The 18655-nt window shown below is 35.7% G+C and overlaps 1 protein-coding gene across 1 annotated transcript in view; it reads left to right on the top strand.

The window, feature by feature from the left end:
• Positions 1 to 18655, top strand: part of Timeout (circadian regulator timeout) — a 246818-nt gene that overhangs the window by 219477 nt on the left and 8686 nt on the right. The window contains exons 13-18 of the mRNA XM_076317206.1: positions 3618 to 3686; positions 3769 to 3859; positions 3943 to 4141; positions 5236 to 5473; positions 6338 to 6435; positions 18093 to 18192. Coding sequence (XP_076173321.1) covers positions 3618 to 3686; positions 3769 to 3859; positions 3943 to 4141; positions 5236 to 5473; positions 6338 to 6435; positions 18093 to 18192 — 795 coding nt within the window. The remainder of the gene's footprint in view (positions 1 to 3617; positions 3687 to 3768; positions 3860 to 3942; positions 4142 to 5235; positions 5474 to 6337; positions 6436 to 18092; positions 18193 to 18655) is intronic.

Raw genomic sequence — 18655 nt, 5'->3', positions numbered from 1 at the left:
ATTTTATTTGCATCGTTAATTCGCGATAGAGAGCTTCCTGTGAAACGGAATGCGGAAGAGACGAGACGTTATTAAATTCTTCGTGTACGAGTAGCCCAATGGAGGCAATTATGCGTTAATTAAGTTTGATTCCCTTCTGCGAAAGGAATAAATAATATATCTCTCTTGACAAAATGTAATTTACTAAATTTATTATTTGTGTATATAAAATCAATAATTAATACTTGGAAATGGTTGTTTGCATGACCTAAAAATTCACCTGTTTTAAATATAAATTAGTAACGTTTAATTTAAAAATTAAAGAAAGTATTAAGCACCAAATAACAAAATATTACAGTAGCGATATAATTAAAATCAAAATACAATATAAATTCTCGATTTAGCTCTCGATAATCGTACACGAGACGAAATAATTAATACTTTTTTAAAATCCTGAATATGCTAGTGGAATTCTTGCGTAAAGAATTTTATTAATAAGATCCGATTCATTAATAACGATCTAGTGGTAAAAATTTTAAACAAGAAAAAAGGGAACCATTGAAAAGACATATATGTAAATTAATTCAGTTCTTGATTTAAAAAATTTTTAATGAGCATTGGATGAAATCATACGATGTTATGTGAATGCGTTTCCATAATGATGCGCTGAAATCAAATTACACGCCGCGATGGGACGAAACAATGCTAATACACGAGTTTGAATATTTTTTACATCAAAAGTCACATCAATTCGCATAACATGCATTCGTTAGGATCGTTCGTCAAATTTACGTCGCTAAATAACCCTTCGGATATAAATTAAGAAATCAAATGTTCATTAGAATTCATTTGACAAATTTCTCGTGTTCTTTTTACATTAAAATTCTGTTCGATATCAGATACACGTGCGTTTAATAATTCTGACCGAAAAATTGCAGTCGATTGAACAAATGTTCGTTCCCAAGCGTTTTCACGATACACACGAATAATTTAATTCGAAAGTAACGTTCTTGCTAGACGAAACCCATAAACTTTTCTTTCTTCTATGAACCTTCTGCCTAGAATTTCGTTTACTTTTTTAATCCACCGTTACCACTGCAAATCAAACATTTCTCGTTTATTCTAAGTATTTCAGTTAGGGGGGCGGAATTTTTTAATTTAAGATGAAAATGTCAGATCTCTCGAAGTGCTTTGTTTTATCTCGAACGACTGTAGCAAGTTCAGGAGACCGCGGAAAGGAACAATTAAAACTTTAGGTTGAAATAGCATCGTCGTCGACGTCACTTGGGCAAACTGGATTCCTCGGACACCGGGGAAAGTTTTCTTTGGCCGTAGCAACACAGCAGTTTAAAGAGAACTTTATGTGATGATTTAAAATACTTCGCTCGGCTACTTTTAAAGGACGTTTAGTTCCAGAGTATTCCAATGTCGGGACGACATTTCAGTCTGGAAGCTCGCACGTCATTGGATGGAACGAAACGCGCACAGAAGGTTGTAAAGAGTCTACTGTAAATTACAATCACGTTGCCTAAAATTGAAAATTCTAAACGATGACACCTCATCGAATCGAATAATATTTTGTATAATTTCGTTTCAGTCGTAGTCCTACAACCAAGATGTACAAATAAATAAGATTTCTTTTCTTTGGTATTTTGTTCCAAGTCTCTTAAAATCTTTGAATCATTTTGTAACAAGAGGTTAACGATACTTTCTTTAGAAATTTTTGCGATTCTACAACGTTAAGTTCCCGCTAATATATTCAGAAAGCTAGAGCTTTTTTCCTTCCCTCCTACTTTTGGCACTGTGAGGATATATGATTAATCGATAGGATAGAATTGCAGATTTTGCATTTGGGATCCCCTTCTTTCGTCATCCTGACAATGGAGTCGATTTATTACAGTTCGAGCTTTCCATTACCCGTACGAATAACAAAAACTACGACCGTTAGAACGGGAGAATTTTCCTTCTACATTTCGATAATCGTGCAATTCTAATCGGGACACTTTCACCATTTATCCACCGCTCAAGTTCAACCGTATCGCGTGTATACTAGTCCCTAGGAAAATCCGGGAAACTTTCATCAAACTCGAGCGATATTCTGTAAATATCTGTAAATAATCACGTATTCACGTGGGTTCGTACGTTAATAAGAAACGACACGTTCGAAACCGATTACCGACCATCGCTACGCATTCCCCGAAAAATTCTTACTCGCAATTGGAGTTCTCGTACGATCCCGCAGTTACACGGTACCCCGAGCGATAAAGGAACGTAACGATACAATGAAACTCTATTCGCGACTCGGGACGGTTAACAGCCCCTATTCTGAGGGCAAAGCAAAAACGTCGCGTGCAGCTTTGAAAAAGCGAGAGAAAAGGATACGTTCCCAAAGCCTTAGAAAATTTGCCGCGTAACGAGGCTTTGTGCCGAACCACTCGCCGGTTTCGCCGAGTGCAATTTTTTCCTGGCTGCGTTGCTCTCTCGGCCCTATCCCCCTCTCCCAAAAACCCCACCGGCACCGCCATTCAACTCGTCGAAATTGTAATCGTTTTTCCACGGCCGCTTAATTCGCTCATCGGATTGTTCGCGAACCAGGAGAAAAAACAACGTACCTTGAAACCTACGGAATCGAATCCAATCGGATTCTACGTCGTCGCGGATACGCGTGGCGTATTCGTTCCACGTCTCTAAGCGGCGTGGCCACCGTTTTCGGAATAACGCGCCCACCGCCTCCATAAATTAATCCAACCGCGGCCTTTTTACCAGCGACCCGCTTCTTTTTTTTTTTTTCTTTTTTTTTTCAACGGTGGATTTTAACGAACGATTCCGGGGATCAGCACTTCCGGAGCCCGACCTCGAACGTACCATTTGTCGGAGCTCGCTCGTGCCCAAAAGCGATAGTCGGGTTCCATTGATTCTCTTCTAACCGGATTCAATAGAACGCTTGCGCTCCATCCGAATTCGTTCTACATTGGAACGAACGTACCATTTGTTTACGCCGATTTTTGTGTTCCTTCGTTGAAATAATAGCGACGTTTCGAGCGTCCGAACGCATCGTTCGCACGTTTTCGTGGCGGAGTACGCGATATGGTTGAATTCCTTTTTACGGACGTTTCAAGAAACGATACTTGTATAGTAAACCACTTTGGAAAAAACTAATGGACAAATGTATTTGTCTTAGATATTTATTGTCAATTTTCATCACTGTACGCGATTCATGGATTGCGTAAGGGTGACTCGATACTTGGGAATTTGTATTCTTTTTTTAACTTTGTTTTTTGATTATTTATCTTTAGGATTTATTTTAAAATGTCACTAATTGGTTTTAATTCAAAAGCTGCGAGCTTACGTGGTATTTGGGTGAAATAAAAATATACTTCTCGAGAAAGATTGGAAACTTGTGTAAATGATATACTTAACTACCAAATACGGTAAACTTCAACTTCAATCTTTTCATAAATTTTAACAAATTCTATAGATCGAAGCTCTGCATATTTCGTGATTGTACATCCTATTTGATAGGAAGATCACGAATATTTCTTTCGAAAGTTTTATATCGAAGTACAAGTTTTAGATTTAAAATTATTTCCATCCTAAAATACACGAAATATTAATAAATCGTATTTCGTTTGTTACAGTCGAAGATGATCCCATTTCACAAAGCGAAACCAACCAGGAAGAAGATGTCGAGCAGATCGTTAATGATGGTAGAGTATTGAATAACGATATCTTGTGGTGCTTGCTTTTTAACAAAATTCCTTAAAATATATCGTACAATTCGTATTGCAGAAGAGAACGAGGAGGAGGAAGAAGAAGAAGATGCTGCACAAAGGTCGGTCGTCGTGGAGACCGATTTCAAATATTCCGATTTCATTAACAGGTAAAATATTGTAAGAAACCCGAGTTGTTCGACATAAAGCAAGTATCTTGTTTCTGATCCTTAACTTTTGTATTCTGCTTCAGATTCGCAAATGTAAAAGTTGTCAAAAGTATGTTGATTCTTCTGCGACAATTTGATAGAAACACGGACGAAGTGAATCATTACGTTAACAAGATGCTTCATCGAATAGCATGGGATTGTAAAATGCCCGGTATGATGTTCCAGGCATCGATGTTTCGAGTTTTTCAGAGGATTCTCGAGTCCAGACATCCTGCACACAAGGTAACTTTTCGTTTCGATATATTATCTGAGAACATGTGCGACATACTTTATCAAACTTTAACCTATATTTTTTCTTATAAAAAATTTTCCAATGAAACGAAAAACTTCTACCAAGATCAACTGACCATTGATCAGCGAATTGTGTTAGAAATCCGATTAAATTCTTGTGAGTTAAAAGATATGTCGAATAAAAGTAGAAAAACTAAGTACGAGTTAAATATTATTTCATCGTTGAATATTTATCAAATCTATTCGTCCGTGAAACATTGTTAATAATAATGCTTCGCTATTCACATTTATTATTTTCTTTACGATTTACAATTTCTACATTATTTATACGTTATTACGTACGTATATACGCATTATTCATTTGCACAGGTAATTTTATTTCTATCGTTCTCTCGTACTCATTGCTTCGTTTCGCGCACCGCCTCTTGCATCTGTGTTTATTTTAAAATCTTTTTAATAAATTAATTTTCACGTTGTCGTTTAATATGGAATTACACTTGCAAAAATATTGAAAATTTTGTAATAATGTTATTAATCGTAATGAAATTAATTCTCCGTTACAATGGAGAAATTACTGCGCCTGAGGAGAAAATTCGTTTTAAATTAATATTGATCGATGCGTATTGACTTTTATAATTAGGTAATAAATTTCGCATACCCTTCGTCCATATATTGTTCATTTCGTATCTATCTAAACAAATGTTCGTTGTTTGAATAATAATGCAACGATCGTCGAAAGGTGCACGAAGCTGAAAGATTGGATTAAAAGTGCATACTTATTCACCGATGCAAACATCTTCGATGATTCGTAACATCGCAAACGATACGGTCGAATTCTTGCGACATCGTAGTACATTTCTTTAAATTTATAATGATAGCACTCTTCGCTTTAATACTGCACTAGATTTTCGAAATTATTTCTAACTGACTCTCCGCTACTTCTTTGCGCGACATTTCGTGAATCCTGTTTTTCCTATTGGCTCCGTGTATTATATCATCGAATTTACATCGCATTTTTGCGTTTCGCTTAATGGCCAACTGAAGTGCACTTCTCTTCGGCCATGAAACCCGAGTCTCCCTTGCAGGAACTTCAAAAGTTCGCAGTCTTTATAATCCGTCGTTTCATCGAAGTCGCGCAGAAGAACCGGAAAGCGTACATGGAGCTCCTTTTCTGGAAGACCACTCGTGACGCGACGGAGGTCGTCGACGGTTATACTGCGGAAACGAATAGCAAGAAAGTTTCACGCACCTTTTGGACCGAGGCCCAAGAGGACGAGTTACGCACGCTCTTCATGGAACACCAGACCAACAACTATTCCCAAGGTACGTTGCTCGCATTTTCGCGAAATTCTTGAACCTCTTCGACTCCATAATTAATCGATGATGGGAAAAGTCTTTGTGCTTAATTTCGTAAAATCTATTTCGTAACAATTGTAATTACAATTACTATGTCATCGATTGCTCAATTTTCTTCATAATCTTATTCATACGTTATTTAAAAAAAAAAATATGCGACAAGTTTTATTTTAGAAATTTAAGTTTTAGATTCTTCTAAAATATACAAAGAACAGAAAGTTAAACGTTAAAAGATATTAATCTTTCATATAAATAGCAAGGAATTTAATATAAGTAATAATACTGGTTTAATTTCGTTTCTTTGTTTAAAATATGTGACGATTTTATCCTTTATTGCGTTCCTAAAGTATGATAAAGTGTACAACTATGGTACAGTGAAAAGAATTCATTCACTTTTATGATCTTTCGTTTCCTTACTGTATGCAAAGTATTAAAATAAAAAATGTATACTCGCTTTCAGTGCTGAAATCACGTGAAAGCGAACCTATTGTCTTGGATAAGATCTTATTTTCACCCAAGAGATCCTTGACATCAAAGTTGTTAGATGCTGGCGAGAATTGCCGATAATATTAGATTACTGATAACAACGTCTTCATTTATCGGCTAACCGAATCACGTACCTCAGCGATGATCCAGTTATCCTCCCTTCTTCCTTCAAATCAGTTCGTAGATAATATTGATTGAATATAAATAGCACAAATACTTATAAAGTTGAATCAACACTCGTTTAAACACTTTGCATTGGAATTGAACCAGGAAATTGAAGCAATTGCACTTAGATAATATTAAGAGAAGTACTTTTTATGAAAATTGTACGTTTTGTTGGTTTAGATCTTATCGATTGGTTACTGGAACACATTAATCAAGAACGAACGCGGCGAGGCATTATGAAGAAGCTGAAGGAAATGTTCCTAATTGTCAATTCCAAGGTAAGCGCTCTTCTCATTTTCTCAATCTTTGTTTACTTTTCTGCAATATTTATAATCACCTTTGGAGATCTACAATTACGTATAAATTTATCAAATTCAAGACGAGTATGCATTCATGTATTAAGAATTCATGTAATATTGAGAATCGTGAATTTAGAAAATTTTCGGCAACCTTGATAAAGTTTTACACGCGAAACGTTTTTCATTTGGAGTTCTCCATTGATATCGTATAAAGTAATGGAGTCTTCGTTCTCCTCTGGATGGCTTTCCTGCGTCAGAGATGATTGTCGCATATTTATTCGAATTAGATCGAACGGATGTTGAAAGTTGCGCAGTTGGCAAAAATTGTCTACTACGCGAAAGAGATATTCACTGTATCTCGCGCAGGTTATTTTCTCCGTGATCTATGGGGTTTTCGAGGCTGACACACCCCAAAATTGTGTAATTCTTCGAGTTGTCAAAAAAATATGCGTGTGCCTATTAAATTCTGTTGTCCATGTTCGTCAGTTTTGTATTAAAAGTGAAATCAAATGAATTGCTCTTTTCAGGTTATAACATTAAATATTAATGTTTTGATAATTATTTAGTCTGAGAGAAAATTCTCCGAAAACCTTGACCTTCACATATGTTATCAAGGACGCCATTTTAAACAACTTATTCCTCTAGAACAGTCAACAGCTGCCTTTAATTTACAAAGTATAATCTCGATTTTGAATTCTGTCTTAATAGTTCTATAAACACGAATAATTTTTTTTTCATTCATTAACGAACCTGGCGTTGCTATGAAAAAAAGACTAGTCAAAGCTAAACCTAATTCATAAAATTAACTTCGATATTCTCACATGCCGATCGCAAGGGGCGACGAGATTGTTTATACGTGTATGAGTAATATCACCTATACTAAATAATTACCACAATATGCTTTGGCAAGTATCGCATAAACTAAAGACAACCGTCGAAAAAAGTTATTCTAAACAATGTTCTCGACAACGTACGTAAAAGTCAAGGTCATCGAAGCATTCTCCCCTAAATTAAATAATAATAACCATACTCTGCAGTTTCGAGTTAAATAAAAAAGTACAATTATTGCTCATTTTTTATTTAAAAAAAACCAGTACCCTTCTAAATTCTTTTACATACGCACGTGTTACCCACTACCTTGATCATTGAGAATACCTCGATGTCATCTTCGTAGGGCAAAGTTACGTCGAATCTTGTATTTAAAATGAAATGGCCCTTTAAGGGGCAATCTTTCGACGTTTACAAGTCGCGCCATTCCATCTTTCATAAATAATGTCGCATAAACTCGTCCCTTCGTCAGCGATCGATTCGATCTACATGATACACGTACCCCTTACGTATGTACGCTTCTAAAATCGCATTCGGCCATCCGTTCGGCTGGCTGGCTTCAACCCGCCACCGACAAAACCGTGACAGGATCAATGATTTACAAGGAGCGTGAAAAGTCGGAGGGTGCCGCGACCCCGAAAATAAGTTTCTGGACTGGCATCGCTGACGGGGTGAACATATGCAAAAAATGGAGCTAGAGAATTGCTGCAGGAACTGTAAATTCTCGGGAGACAATTTCTACGAGGCGCTTTCTGTACCCTCCATTCCCTCTCAACCTCCTGTTCGAGAAGGAGGTTTCTCTGTCCCTGCGTGGATCACGACTTCCGCTGTGCCAGCAAGAGTTCTTCTCCCTTTGCTGCTCCTTCGTTCGGGGATGAAAGTATCTCAAGATTTTCTCCTGTCAAGTGTTCCCTTCCGGCGCCTCTCCGTGCCATGAAAAGCTATCGCTTTGTTTGCGTTTTCCTTTCAAAGGAGCGTATGAAGATTTTGGAGTGGAAGCTAGACACATACATAAATAGAAGACGCGCTTAACTTTGCATGAGTCGTTGGCTCACACGTACAACGAGATCCAGTTCCCGCTAGTACGGTCCCCTTCCCATTGAAATGGTTCCAATCGATAATTAAATCGACGAATTAAAAGTGTGTTGTTCTCCGCACTCGATGTACCTATGTAAACAAATTTGATTGGAAAGTACTGTAGGTTTTTACATATACTTCCTTCTTTTGCATAGAAATTTCATTCCTTTCTCCCATGTGGGAGTTGTGTTTTCCAATATACCCGCGAATATTTATTCGGATATTAAATAGTTACTATTCCGCGTAATTTTTTGTGGACTTTAACCACGCTTTAAATATCGAATCGATGCAAGAAAAATATTTAATCATCGATTGCATTCTATCGTTTTAAGAACAATGTGCTTAGTATCACGTTCGTGAAGCATTCTCGACTGCGAAGCGAAGAGTTCGTTGGTTTTCAACACGAATACTATTTATTCGTCCCGATTGTTACACTTCTATCGTTTGAAAACACGAATTAGAGAATATATTTGGACAGTATTACCTCGCTGACTGTTATCGAGAAAAGGTTACGATTTTTCTCTAGGAATCGAATTCTTTTATCTCATGGTAAAGGAGAGTTTCGTATATGCACCCAATAACTCTGTTCGTATTATCATAAGCACACGATTAACCAAATTCTTACTTAATAAAATTTTATTCGTATTTCGTTTTGAAGAACAGTATTGATCGTCAATAATTTCCACGAGGAAAACAAATTTTTGCTGGCGCACTTATTTAACAATGGCTTTCTATGAAACTGTTCACTGCGCCAATGTATCAAAATTTACAAATAATCTTCAATATCGTGTCGTTGAATATGCGTGACAAATTTTAAATTAATCGATCCAGTAGGTGGCCATTATAAATTCCCGAAGATACCCCTTATTTCAGGACGTCCGAGCATAAAACCCCTCTTAATTCACGAACCTCTTCTCCTTCACAATAGGATGCTATTTAGGTCCCGAGCGTTGAGGTGGTTGACAGCTGCGCGAGATAGGTGCGCTGAATCATTGTGCCGCCGATCGCACGACGAAGACACTTTAACATCCCGGATATCTAACCTAGATGTTACTAACATACATATACGCGACAAGTCGCGTAAATCGTTATGGAATAACAATGTTCTGTCAGTAGCTCCGTGACATTTGAAGTTTAAAATTGGTCATGAATTCGAAGATTAAATCATTATTCATTAAATATGCAGCGTTGCACTCTGAGGATGAATTCCATTACATTTAATCAATAATGTACATATATATGACAAGTTTCATGAAACGAAACGGAATGACAATACTCTGCCAATAATTTTAAAGTTTAAAATAGGTTATCGATCCCGATGATTAAAATACTATTCATCAACTTGTTAACCGGCATATTATTCGGTCAGAGATCCAGAGATAAATGATTCAAATGACAAATTAATTCGTCTTTGCTCGAGATAGATTTAAATACGAATTATTCCGATGTACATGTATGAGCAATATTTTTCACGATTCGTTGAAATGACGAACACAAATATAAGTGGATCGTGCTATATAAACGAAGAAACGATATGACTCGTAACGTATACAATATGAACTAATTATACGAATTATATCTTAAAATCACACATATTTATGAATTCACATTATACGAACCACAACGTTGAGCAACGTTGAAAAATTGAACAATTTGTAAAAATAAGTCAGAACTCCACTTGATTTTCTTTTTTCTAGAAATATTCCATCCAAAATGTATTTCTTCGATTACTTTCTTTCTTTGTCGAAATATGGAAATTTCTGAGGATTTTGCACTACCTGTTTCTTCCTCGCTTTCGTATTTCAGGTATACGCTTTACTCGCATATCCCTTAGCTAGCAAGATTTGTATCGGATTTAAACGTATAAATAAAGTAAGAAGATTGCTCTACATTCTTCGGCACAAATGGTTATGTAACGTTACATAAAAACTATACGAAATAATTGAAATTGATACAAATCCGTACTACAATGGAAAAAATACATCAAAATAGTAATACATCAAATAGTTCACAATATGTTCCATCTAATAATCGTATAACGTGTGAATTATTTTCATTTGTGCAATGTTGAACGTTTAAATTTTATTCTATTACTAAAAAGTAGTTCTAAAATTTAATTTTTTGTTTGTGTAATTATAAAATTTTCATACTTTTAATAAAATTCAAATATATTATTTCTGCCCCTTAATTTCTTCATTCGTTAGCAAACAATTAAATACAATTGATGGTAATAAATAATTAATTGCACCTTCCTGTTGTTGCTCGACGTAACAAAATTTACTTCTCAATTAAACCGATAATATCTCAACAATGTCTGTAATTAAAGAAGATTTAATCATAACCAGTAGGTCAAAACGTTCCACCATTTAATCATTTCAAAATCTCTCCACTGCCTCGGAGTTAAATGCTAAATAAGATTCTAATACATTGTTTCTGATACTCATTTGTTGAAAACAATTAACAATTTTACCGACACAGTTCAGCCCAAAAAACTTGCAGTTTATTGCCATTTAGAAAACACAAAAACACACGATATATTTTTATTTCACGTTCAATTCAAATCGTATCAGAAATATTAAAATTTCCGTTCACGAGTTTCCACCGCGACTTATTCGCGGTTCCATTGCTACATTCCGGCCTTTTTCAGCCACTATCGTATTGTTTCCCCTTTGCTCGCCGAAATACACGTATAAACATTTGTATCGAGCACAAAAGTAAGGGGGGACACGCGCCACGCGAGTTTAACATCCCTATTTCTAAAGCGTAAGAAGAAAGCGTCGCAAAACCGCAGAAACGAACGCGGCAGCAAATAATCTCGTCCATTTTTCACTATTGAAAATCCCTATGCATCGAAACACTGACGAAACCGGGTTACTCGCATGAACGGACAGCTTGGAAGTTCAACAATCCTCGGTTTCAAGACGAAAAATCGGATCGACAGCCGACTTGAAATCGAAGTTGGTCGAGAATTTGTTCTCCGAACTGCTTAAACTCGAAATAAAAATAGACTGTGGTTTTTTCACAAATGTTGAGAATAAAGACGGTAAAAGTATTTGTTTTACTTTTTCTATTGGTCTTTGTCGTTGGTGTGCACGTGTTGTTCACTGTCAAAAACTATACAAAATTTGTTTCAAAAATTTCCTTCTAACTTAAATAGTTTTCAAGATAGCACTGGAAAGGATGAAATTTTCAGAGTGGTTTCACCTCTTGAATTTAAGTTTCTGCAGCTACAAAAATATATATTTTTGATCTCTCTACAGACTTCCTTCGCGGATATTATGTGTTCAAGGTGTGCCGGAAATTGCGATACGCTTACCTCTGGCTTTGTAATTGCAATTTATTTTTGAGTTACGGTTGCTTCTTTGTCGATATTGTCTTAAACCCAGACTTGATTCAGACTACTACGTTTCACTCTAGACTATTCATGAACTTTCATCTTTAATGTTTTTTTGAAGCTATCGAAATCGGAAAGGTCGTTACTAATATAAATAATTATTGTTTTTCTTAAACAAGGTTTACGAGGATCAAAGAAGGTAAAGTAATGATTTGGTTAGGTTAAGTTAACATCTAGACAAAACAAAGTTTATATATGATAATATTCACCGAATATTTTTTTTATGCTTGTAAATTATTTAAAGTAACGTCAATAGTTACGATCGTACTAAATAATGGTGTATTTTTATTCCGTTTCATTTAGTTTATGTTCATAAAATTATGTCGACGTATTTGTTTTATATCAATTATTAAAAATTGTGTAAAAATGACGTTTCGAGATTCGAAACGTTTAGAAAAAAATATACTTTTATACATGATGTCGATAAATAAAAATGCATAATTATTCGATCATAACTGTTGGTACTATTGTTAGTAGTATATTATTTAACGTATACCTACCCGGTATTTAGAATCAACGTGATAACGAATAAGAAATGTGGTATAAATTGTTTAAAATTATAATAAGCAGCGACTCAGAATACGCGTTGGAAAAATGCACGTTGGAAAAATACACGTCGGTTTCGTGATTGTTTTATTTTTAAATTATCCCAATGCGGCTATTGTGGAAAGAGAACAAGTAAAAGGATAACAGTTCATTTCAACCGCGGCAACAATAAGCATAGAACAGATTATGAGGAGGAGAAAAGGTTGACAGCAAATTAACAGAGCAGTGCATAGTAACAGGGATTTCAACCAGTTTTGCTCTAGTGATACTTGTTTCGTTCTCTTTCCCCGTGTCCGACTAGCTTTTGAATAATCCTTTATGTGACAACTTTTCAGACTAGGTACAATGCGATTTTAAACAAAACCTTTTGAAACAAGTGACTGCCGTTTCATGTATTATGTATTACATAGCTCGAAAACCAGAATTTTCCGAGCTTCAAAAAGTACAAATGTAACAATGAAACTTTGAAGAAAATTTACATGAAAATGTACGCTGAAATAAGATCGACCAATTGCATGCACGTTAAATTCGTACGCAATGGACTTTTAACGCGTTACTTGTTAAATGAATAAAATAGCAAAGCGTTGGAGAATGCTTTCAAATTATTAAAACGTTACGCAACTTGGTGACACTTTTTTACGAACAATGTTGCAAAATTAATTAATCTTTTAGCAGAACATTCATCACGTCGCTTAAAAAAAAAAATGTAAAATTAGGAATAAAAAGAAATAGTTTTTTCACTAATTTGCAATTAAAAAATTTGTGATACGATGTAAGTAATCTTTTATTCCACTAAAAGTCACGCTGAATGATACAAAAATTTTTTAAATATTTTTACGAAAGTATGACATGATCCATTTATGAATAACATTAAACATCAATATTGTGGTATAATACTATTCACTAATAAGTATAATAGTTGTGTAACTTGATGTGGCAGGAATATATCGTAGAAAATATAAATTTTGTCGTTCCAGAACTATATTTAATATATGAGCCACGTACGACGCAATTAGATTTTCTTATTTTCATAATTTCTTTTATAATTCCGTGTTTTCAGTCGTCCTTCAGACGTTGGAAACGTAACGCATTTATATCAATAAAAAGCTACTTAACGTATGACACACTCCTGGCCCTTTGCCTGAGTTGAAAATTAAACTACCGTATTCCACGGAGACGCTTCCACGGAAAGTTTTGTCATAAATTATGCACAGGTGTATTTCGATTTTTCAAATGTTGATTTCTTTTTTCTTCCAGACACATTTTAATTCGATACCGACGCTTCGATCGATACCCCAACTAGAATCTTTTACAACCTAAAAACCATTTCATACATTCGTACTTTTAATGTTCCCGTAGATATTTCACATAAAATTAAGATTATTCTAATATTTAAAACGCTCTCTCGTTTAACACACCAACTGCCATATAATTCATACAGAACTGACAGTAACGTTTCGACGATTGCAGTAGCATTTTTTTAGACATTCAAATATTCGTAACGTTACGTAGAAATCCTGTGGGTATTCGAGAGTGTGAACTCCAGAAACTTTTAATCCAATTAGTTATCCACATTTTTCTACGTTACAAATTTTGTTCGCGGCCTCTTTTAATTGTTAGCTACCTCCTACTTCGTACGGTAAAACAATGCCGTGGATGGTCGTGGTTGAAATTAATTTCTGCCACGTTCGTGACTCAACGAATCAAAGTTCCGAAATGTGCGATATTTTCTCGGACGGTCTATTATGGAAACACTTAAACTCTCATAAAATAAGCTCGGTGGTTAACGCGTGAAAAGAAAGATTCGTGGCTATTTGGTATAAGACACAGGCAATTTAACTTAATACCTCCCGGTAGCATCCTTCTGTTTGTTGAAAACTCGTCGGACAACATCGGGGCGGGACACCTTATAACGATAATCTTGAGACATTACCTGCTTTAAGGCGCTGGAGGAACGTGGGAGCACGTGCGCCAAAGAGAAATAGAGGGAAAGTAAGAGCGATGGATGGGGGTAAGGCGACGATATATCTGACTACCGTTAAAACGGTATTACCCCACTTCGAAATTGACGATTAATCATAGGTGTGCACCCGCTGCGCCGCCAGGAAAGGGAGCTGATTGCTCCCATACCACTGATTCGAACAGGGTTGAACTCGGCTGTTCAGGCTGCTATTGATTCCTTGACGGATTCTTACGCTCGGATCTCTGTGCAGTTACCCTTTGGGAATTTCACGAGCGAATGTTCCACGAGCGTGATGCGTTACCCGATGAAATGTAGAAACGTCGTGGTCCAACTATCTTAATGACAAATTTTCATAAAGTAATCAAACTTTGCGCCCAGGTTCAGTCACGTTGGATCATTTTACCGTTTTCATTATTACTTTGATATATTTTCACACGTTAAAGAAGCAACGAACCGTTTCTCTAAGCGAGTAATTACCGTCGGTTATTTATATTTGTACATTGTGAATTTAGTAATTTATAAGACAAGAATTATATAATTGTGAGAGAAATTTCTTATTCGATGAAAATAAAAATTCATAACGTGGGTAGACTTTACGGGTTTATTTGTTAAATCATTTTCTATCGTGAAGTATTAGTCCTCTTAATAATTGGTTATAGATAACAGATATGTTGGCGGAAGTATGTATATATATATATTTACTCTTTTTATGTGACGTCGAAGAAATCCTCGAGCCAAACAGGTACGTTTCGTCATCTCGTACGTGTACGTGTGATCGAACCAGTATTTATTTACTTGTTAGCAAATACACAAATATTAACAGTAAAGAGACTGACTGCTACTTTACCCCAACATAAACTGATTGAATTGCTCCAATAATTGATACTAAAAGTGAAAAGATCTGATATTTACTTCGGAATAGCTCAATAATACTTACTTAGTATTTCATAATGTACACACGTATAATCGTATACATACATGTACGTAATATATAACAAAAATCAATAGAATCTTGACAATTTTTAAAAATATTACCCCGAGAAGAAAATTCTTTGAAACACGTATTTACTCCTTAAAACGGTTCAAATAGTGTCTAGAATATTTCTTTCACATACTCAGAAACAAGAAAGTTATTTATGTGTTCCGAATCAGTTAAATCACCCTGCATAAGTTTAGAACGCGCGAAAGAATACAAAAGAGAAATGAACGTTGAACGAATAAAATATTATTAAAAACGTAATACAGTGTGTCATTAATATATTGTTCGAAACTATTCTTAATAATTTTATCCTCTCGTACTAAACGATCGTGAATTACTTCCATATTTTAATGTTCCTAAAAAAAAATTTATGCAATGCTTGCGACACGATTTCCTCGTTAAATGTGTCAAGCGTTGTCTTTCAAAGTCAATCGCATCTGTCAGTGTCTAATTGTAAGTGAAATCTATTGAATCGCAATGAGTGGTCGCAAAGTTCTACGGTAGACCAAACATCAGCTCGCGTAAACGAGCATCAGGAAGCGGAGCGAAGTAGATGAGAAAGGGACGAAACGTGTTATTGATTCGTCGACAAAATCCATGGAGGCGAGTCTTAGTCGCGGAAGCGTTTCATTTAAATAATTTCATGCGTGGCTACCTTTCGTCCCTCTAAACTGAATGAGGGCAGACTACGCCAGGGTATTCATTTGACATTCATTTAGTCCGTGAAGTCGCGCGATGCTACGCGACAGCCATTTAGGACAGCTGAGTGGAATCCTCGTCGAGGGTGAAACGTAATCATTGGAAAACGAGCGTCTTATATTCTTTCCTTTATCTCCGTTCGAGGAAACAAGGGCTTAGAATCAAGAATTAGGCATTTTCCAGGCCCTCGTTCCTACTATAAATAGCTACTGACGTTATTTTGAATCGTGAATGAACGTACAGAACGTTACGGGACTACAGCTGCAACCTTCGTTGGTTAATCGAATTTGTAAAACTATAAGGAAATCTTCGTTAGCGGAAGTTTTGAGATTAATTATTTTTCGAATATTTAGGTTTTTAATTTTACGAGTCAATAATTCTGTTTTGCGATTACACGCAAAACTTGTGATGTGTTAATTATAGTAATATGTTATGTTGCTATAGAATGATTCGTATCTAAAAAATCGAGTGTGTCAACGACTAATGTAAATTACCTTGCAACGGAGACGTATCTTGCTGTGAATCCTTTTGAGAAATAAAGTTAATTTTGATGTAACTGCGTTTTATTATACACGAACGTACACTGGGCGTAGTGGATTCCTGTCGTTTGAGATGCTTATGATTTCACGCAGCTCTTTCTCATTCACGATATGTTTCCTGTCGCATGGTTGAAACACTAGATGAGGTTGCTGCAGCTGCGCAACCTACCAACCCTGACAATAAATTTTCGACCAAAGGCAACTATATGGAATTCTCTAAAAATACTGTACTTTTTGAGATGTAAAATGTTATGGTGCAAATATAAAACGTGTACGAATGTTAAATCGGTCTAATATGAAATAAGTGTAAACAATAATTAAAAATTTTGTTTATTATCGAAGAGAAAACAGTGAAAAAGTAAAATGATAGTTGTAAAAAAGTATTTGCCCGGTAGAAATACCGGAAAAAAGTATTCGTTGTTGAAAAGTCTCGTAGAAATAAACTGTTTCTTGAAATATTTATATTGCTTAATATTTTGTGACTTATACTTAATTCGTATCAACTAAATTGGATTCAAATTTGACTATCGTGGCAACCACTGCGTGATTTAAAGTACACTATCATTCTCTAATTCTATAAATAAATTTCGACACACTTTCACGCCATGTTTGGAGTCGTTGTTATACATAAACACAATGTTTTCGCAAATAAGCTTCCCTTTTCGTAAAATTCCGTCTATGTTGCACAAATTCCCCACTATGTGCACCAAATCGTCGTATTATCACCTCCATGTTCAACCGTAGGCACAACACACTGGGATAATAATTTTTAGTTGGTTTTCTACCGCACAAAAGCACGACAAGTTATAGTGCCTTTTCAATGCTCGAGAAATCACGATGGTGCAAAGAGCTACACCGCCAGTTCGCGCGAGTTATTGGCTTCGAAAGGTGCCGTAATGCTTAGCCACCCTCCGCATTCGCCTAATTTGACTCCCTACGACTATTTTCTCTTTCTCAAATTGAACGCAAATCAGTTCCACACGATTTCGGATATTCAAAAGGCTTCGTCTCGCCATTATCTCAAAAGAGGAATACCAGGGATGTTTTCAGAGCTTTCATAGTCGTGGCAAGCTGTATGCTTCTTCAAAAAGGGTGTACTCTACGAATACAATATAACCGACAGTAAGAGTTATTAATACCTTATGAAAAAAAAATAATTGTTTGTCTGTTGGAATTAAATAGGAATGTAGAGGTTATTAACGTTCTATTAAGAAAATTGTAAGAATTAATAATGCAGTTGCCAGTGAATTCCCTCCTCATCGGTGAACAAATTTTGATTTAGAAAATTGAACAGTTTGCGAATCGAAAGTGATTGTAGAATGATAATTCTTGCGCAAATTCATCTAAATAATCTCTGTCATTACCAATAACTTCTTTTCACTTAGAATCTAACCTTTTTGATCTGTTCTTAAAATCTCAAATACACCGTTTTCGATACAATTGTAAGTTTAAAATTCTCACCTAAGAAAACATTAATATAAAGCGTACTTGTATAAAATTAAAATTCCAGCATTTTTTTGTTACAATTGCATCGAAAGTTGTTAGTAAAGGTTCTTATCAAAAGAGTAAGATAATATTGTTGAAAAATCCACGCAACTAAAATTGTTTCAGGCTGTCCGAAGCGAGATACAAAAGAGACTACCAAAAGAATGGTCCGAGGAAGAGGTGGCTCGGCTTACAGAGCTTTGGGAACGGCTGAAGGACGACGATGGTAATTTCTGAACAATTTTTTTTCCAAATAAGTCTCATAAGCGATGAACACCTCAGTCAAACAATATAATTTAGCGGAAAATGTGCGGCATGGCTGGCTGACCGTGCCTTGAAACAGTTGAAGAATTTTACGAATGTTCGCTCGAGAATTCATTAGCACCCGCGACTATTCTCGAGATTTAATTAAGCGCCGAGCATCGGTAACGGCTGGCTACTACCTATAGCAATAATTCGGACTCCGTTGAGACGGACGAAGAATAATATCCTCTCTGATAGGATTTTCAAGAGTCTTGTAAAACTTGCTTCATTTTCGTACAATGATCCCGCCTCCCATAACTTTAATACTCGGGAACTATTCCCGCTCCGGCTATATTCTGCAAACCTTCCGGAAACTCACAACATAATTAATTTTTCATTTTTTCCAACTTTTAGATTTTTCTAGTAACCGTAGTCGAATTCAAATG

Source organism: Ptiloglossa arizonensis, chromosome 7 (genome assembly GCF_051014685.1).
Source record: "Ptiloglossa arizonensis isolate GNS036 chromosome 7, iyPtiAriz1_principal, whole genome shotgun sequence".
Lineage (NCBI taxonomy): Eukaryota > Metazoa > Arthropoda > Insecta > Hymenoptera > Colletidae > Ptiloglossa > Ptiloglossa arizonensis.
Note: the sequence above shows the minus strand (reverse complement) of the source record. Positions and strands in the feature narration are given on the sequence as shown.